Source organism: Macrobrachium nipponense, chromosome 26, assembly GCF_015104395.2.
Source record: "Macrobrachium nipponense isolate FS-2020 chromosome 26, ASM1510439v2, whole genome shotgun sequence".
Taxonomy (NCBI): Eukaryota; Metazoa; Arthropoda; class Malacostraca; order Decapoda; family Palaemonidae; genus Macrobrachium; species Macrobrachium nipponense.
Genome location: NC_087215.1, coordinates 35,198,738 through 35,204,737, shown reverse-complemented (window position 1 = coordinate 35,204,737; position 6,000 = coordinate 35,198,738). Strand labels below are relative to the sequence as shown.

At 40.3% G+C, this 6,000-nt stretch overlaps 1 protein-coding gene across 3 annotated transcripts in view; it reads right to left on the bottom strand.

The window, feature by feature from the left end:
* LOC135200183 (long-chain-fatty-acid--CoA ligase ACSBG2-like) overlaps window positions 1-6,000 on the bottom strand; it is a 59,524-nt gene that overhangs the window by 51,151 nt on the left and 2,373 nt on the right. Inside the window, exon 1 of one of the 3 annotated variants that reach the window (XM_064228551.1) lies at window positions 719-786. The exons of the other annotated variants lie outside the window; for them this stretch is intronic. Coding sequence (XP_064084621.1) covers window positions 719-771 — 53 coding nt within the window. The 5' untranslated portion in view covers window positions 772-786. Of the gene's footprint in view, window positions 1-718; window positions 787-6,000 lie in introns of those variants that run through there. 3 annotated transcript variants of the gene reach the window in all.

Below are 6,000 nucleotides of genomic sequence, written 5' to 3'. Positions count from 1 at the left end.
AGCATATGGCCTTGACCGCACCCCTCATCGGTTTCATTAATAAAGTACGCATAGCAAGTGTCAGTGTGTCGTTTAATTCCAACATTTTTGGGCTTACATAACAGTACTTGAAGCACGAGTTGGACCGTGTAATCCACTACTCTTAATTTTAGGACTTAGCGGTGGGACGGACGAACGCATATGAGGGACTGACAGACGACTGCCAGGTCAGTTACAAGACACAAGGTTAAACAAAAAATAAAAGTATAAAAACCAATATCAAAATGTGTCTTAGATAGGAACTTGAAATTGCCATTACAAAATCAAAACATCATATGGGAAGCAGATACAAACTGCATTTTCTCAAATACTCAACAATGCATGATCTAAATAAATGACCCTTTCATTTTATGAAAACCAAAACGGGTTGGGGAGACGTAAAGCATAAAGCAAGGGGCCAGTCAAGCACGAGGTTACTTTTAATCCAGCGTCTGTAACCCTGAACATTTTCATTTACTTCCCTTTGGAAATTTTCAAGTGTCTAACCTTAACATAGTTGCTGTTCAGAAACTTCCTTGATTTAGAAAGTTTAGTTTGGTAAACACTTATTCCAGTAATCGATCAAGTGAGATAATACAACAGAAATTAACACATAGGAAACTCGGGACCAGACAAGCCTTACAGAGCCTGGAATCGAAATGTCGAGACAAGAATTGGAAATGAATATGACAAACTTTACCTAGCCACGTATCTGCTGAATCGGCCAGAGACGGCAGAGTGTGGCAGTTCCATGAAGCATCAGTGATGTTCCGTAGCAGAAGCTTCTCGTCTTAAATGGAACGTATTATCTGTCTGTGTCGTTTCATGGCAACCACCACATTTTTTGTTTACTTCATCCTTTGATGTAGCTAAGCAGGTCTATAAACCAAGCCCAGAATAACAGGATCAATAAAGCACAAATGTCAAATGTTTCATTATGGCTTATGCTTTAAATCGTAAGGGCTCAAGTGCATATCACTAGATTTGAGTTATAAAAATTTAAAGCTGCTTCTAAGTAATAATTCTCAGTGTGGTAACATTATTCAAAAAACACTGATAAAGTAGTTGAAACTATATCTTTTGGCTAGATATCTAACGACATAATAAAAAAAACGCAAGTAAAGTGCAACTAAACATGTTCGCGGAAACAGTTGGATACTTTTCCTTCCTATGCAAAAAAAAAAAAAAAAAAAAAAAAAAAAAAAAAATTTAATATTGTGGTTCCTAACCAAGAGAGTCGCCATTTGCCTCGCACAAAGAAATTCTTCTATAATGCCGTCACTGGTTAGGTTAGTTGCGGGAAAAACCCTGACAGGTCTGCCACGTATGGCAGTAAAAATACAAGAGCCCGAGAGAAAAATATTCCTGTTGTGCACTTTATTAAACCTGTCTATAACAACGGTTTAAAATCAACCAATGATTACACTACTAGGATGAAGTCGGGTCATTGGAAAGCATACAAGCGACTACATTAAGTGGGAACTGTGCGTCCAAAAGTTTTACCCGGTTGCTTTTCTTAATTCTAACCGCGCCGAGCTCGATTGCCCCATACCAGCAAACACTACCTTGGCAAACAACCAAGCCATGAGAAGTGACCGGCGAGATTTAAGTTAGGGAATATTCTGTCTATAGGCGTTGTTGCATTCTGTCAATGTGGCCCCAATTTCATCACGAAAACTATTTTTTTTTTTTTTTTTTGCATAGGAAGGAAAAGGATCAAACTGTTTTCCGCGAACATGTTTAGTTGCACTTTGCTTGTGTGAGAAGTGACTTGGAAATGCAAAGCTGTTATCTCGGTGCGGCTGTATTTTGTCTATCTTCTCTATTGCCTTCTTCCATTGGATAAAACACAAAGCATTTGGTCTGCTGCTGAAGTATTTGTTTTCCCCGCTTGTTCTCCTTCAAGCTTGACGAGAAACTTTGCAAATACCGAATACAAAGTAAAATAATGCTTTTGGCCATTCAAATATTGTTTGGGTATTTAAATTTATGCCACATGTACATATGCTTGGAGGGGTTTATGTCAACTATGCGTATTTAATAAAAAGAAAATACTGTTCCAAACGGCCAAGGACGTCTGGCAGTAACACACTTGGCAAGCCGCAAAGTAGCCCCGGATATTTGTTGCTTGGGAACTCGCGTTTAAACAATAACACTGGGAAAAAGTTGACTGTGTGGGGCGGGGGCGATAAGCCTAGAGATAAATTCGCACAGGGGGAGGCTTTCTATCTCTGCAAATTGAAAAATGAAACTTTGTAATCATCACCAGCACTTCAAATGACATAGCACTGCCGCTCTGCTCGGGTACTACTGAACATAACACTGTATTACCAGAGTTTTTTTCTCATTTCTAAATAGAGATACTCCACGCTATTATTTCAATTAAAACCATATCTGCTTAAAGCGCCCCGTCTAGCGATCTACACTCCACTCGACACACAGCACAAACGCGACATCGAAAGAGAATCTCGCAAAGAAATCAATGGAGTCAAGGTCCCCCCCCCCCCCCCCCCCCCTCCCCCCCCCCCCCCCCCCCCCCCCCACCCCACCCATTCGCCTCCAGGCCACAATTGAGCTTTCCGGAGTTGAGTTTTCTAACACCCTGTACATTTGAAAATCGTTATTGACCAGGCAACTGAGAATGCAAACACGATTGATGGAAAGCTATTATGAGTTGTACTAGTTCTGCTAGGTAAAGATTTCCCCACTATCATTTTCTTTTTCTTTTTTAGCGTGATCCCACAGAAACAATGATTATAACTAACATGGTTAAAAGAGCATAGTTAAGTAATCAACAATACTGGATTATTTAATATGAAGCCGACACAATTATGTACCATTTTTTTTTTTTTTTAACTTTTGTAGCTTTATGTATGATTGACGGGCGATTATACGTGAAGGTTATACGATTACAACAACATTTCTGAACATGCCAAGACCTACATATGATTTTGCAACTGACCACGACTAATGAGATACCATGACAAAAGAAAAACTGAAACCTCTCCCTACGCTTCCAAACTTGAGCTCACCTGCGCTACTGTCTGATGTGGACCAAGGTATATAGAATGGTCAGGTAGAGTCATTTGTGGGGGGTTGCGGCTTATCCCCCCAAGAGCCGCATCACCTGGAGGCCAGGTCAGCGAGAAGTCACTCAGCTACCGTTTCATTCAAATGTATATCACAGGTCACTTCAGTCAACTCTGTATTGATTTTTTTTTTACATTCTTCGAATACAACCATAGTTTTGATTTTTATACAATCTAAATTATTATTTTAATAATGCCAAACAACTGCGCCGTGTTTGGTTGTTATTCAAATAGTAGAAAAAAAGAGGAGGTATCCTTTTCCGATTCCCTCGTGATGAGGAAACAAGACGGAAATTGGTCATCGTTGTAATAGAAAGGACTACTTTAACCTACTGCTCATCGCATATGCAGTAAACATTTGAAGAAAATGCATATAAAAGAGACCTGCAGCAGGAACTTCTTGGATCGCGAGCCCCAGCAATGAAATTCAGACGTATGAAGTGAGGAAAGCAGTGCAGCTTCTTTCGGAAACAACATCTAAAGCTTTAGATTTTTATGGAAGTCAGTGACTTTTGACGAGCATGTCCTTGGAAAGTACAAGGGACTTTATAAAGCTTGCCGACTCCTGGTTGTTTGTGTTCAATTCAAGGGTACCTTATGACAGAAAAAAAAATCTATAAATACTATGGGATGCAACTGACGGAACAGAATAAAATCCTTGACAATATGAAGTGTACTGCTGAAACAATACGAGTTTGCAAAAGTAATAAGATCTATCAGTTCCAAAAGGGACTTATTGGGTCATACAAATCCTTGCCAAGGTTGCATATGTATAAAAGTAAATATGATGTATCATACATAATTACCTCCAGACTTAAACCAGATGGACTGGAAAACATGTTTGGCTGTCTTAGACAAATGGGTGCAACTTAGATCATCTTCGCCAGATGAAGTCAAACACAGAATAAGGTCATATTTACTGGGCAAAATAAACTCTATAACAGGAAAAAAATTGTAACTCGATGAAGGAGTTGCCATTCTTCAAATATGTCGGAAGGAATGTTCAGTCAAGAGAAAAGTTGTGAAAATAATGATTCAAATGAACCGATCTTGAAGAGAGCTTATGATTTCTGCAATGGTGTTTGCCTCTACTGAAGATGAGAAGATCCCAGAAGAAGATTCAGAAAACTTTGAAAATGAAATTTCATGAAATAACTTCAGAGAATGTTGCAGACGAAGAGGGCCTTCGATATGTTGAAGGTTATTGGCATCTACATTTCCAGATTATCAGTTCTTAGGATGTAACTTAAAATAGTGAAAGGTACCTGGATAGTGCAGTAGAGCGAAATTGGTGATAAATTAACGGAACCAAGTGCCGAGTTATTTGAAAAATTAAAGGTAACGGAAAAAAATGTTTCAAACATACAATGGAGAAAATACACTGAGATCAGGTAAGGAGTATTATGCGACTTGGCACGCCCTATTGGAAATTGTTTATCTTGCCTTTTAAAGTAATATGTTTTTTGTCGATGTCGGATGTTTTTTAAGATGAGAGCTCTGAATGCCCAATTTTATCAAGTAGGCAAAAAAAGAAAAAGATGCATAATGAAGTAAATAATGCCATGAAAATGTTAAAAATTGTTGTTTTTTCACTTTTACTAAGTTATTTTTCATTTCCATTATGAAGCCAGATACTGTTAGTGTTTATCTATGTCGATCTATGTTAGTTTTATTAAATAAGTATTGTAAAATTATACATAAGCCTTTGTAAATAAATGCCAGGTCAAATGCTAATTGAATATTTTTTAAGTCCTGTCAAGCATATTAATTTAAGGTTTCTATTATATATTAGAGAGCCAAACATCATCAATCCACGATTTTGTATGTGTAGTACAGTGACCTATATGAATTCAAAAGAACACCAACGTATACAAGATAACAGAGTGAAAAGGACATCTTACAGTCCTAATCTCTTCGACCCAAGGTACTTAAGTTTCCCAAGGTAGTACTTGCCTTGTCCGCTCCCACCCTGGCCTCCAGGCCTGTCACGGAAATACCCCACAACTACCCCCGCGACCAAAGTGACTGTACCTCTCTCCCTTATTCTATATACCTTGATGTGGACAAGGTTCCCTCTATCTACTCCCCGAACTCGAATACTCCTCCTCGCTCGCACACCTGAATAGACAACAGGTCCCAGCCACAATTCCTCCCCGATCCCATCGCACCACCGTCCCCAGGTGCATCCCAGTTCCCCCAAACCTCCTCACTATGGTAGATCCTCCGCCATCCAACTTGTTGACCGTCCCTTGTAACCCACCGATAAATTGTCTCTTCCTCCTCCTCCTGGCCTTATTCTCCTCCTAGCTCCCTCTCCTCCTTATAATTCCTCCTCCTACTCTCCCTTCTCCCTCCCTAACTTTCCCCTTTGCTCTCTTCCTCCTCTCCCTGAAACCCTGTATCCTTCCTCCTCTCTCCTCCCTCCTCTCTCCCTACCTCCTTCCTTCCTCCTCCCTTCCTCCTGCCTGCTCCTTCTGGCCTCTTAAGCCCTAACCTCCCCCTGACCTATCCCCTCCTCCTTCCTGCCTCCCTCTGACCTACTTCGTCCGTCTTCCCTCTCTTAATTGCTTTTTTCCTTTCCTGACCTAGTATAACCTCCTCCTTGCTCATCCTCCCTTTTCCTAACCTCCTCTGCCCCCCCCTTTTCCTTGAAAGTTCCCTACTCCTCTCCTGGTCCTTGCCTCCTCTCTCCTCCTCCCCTCCTCTGCCTTGCCTGTCTCCCTCCTCATCTACTCCCTGTTAATCCTCTTAGTTTCTCCTCTATACTCCTTCCTCCCCTCTCCTTGCCTTTCCTCCTCCTAAATTTTTGTCCTCCTAACTTTTACCTTCCAACGTTTTTAAACCTTTTCATTAAGACTGAGTTCGAACGTTCCTTACTCTTTCAAATGAAGTA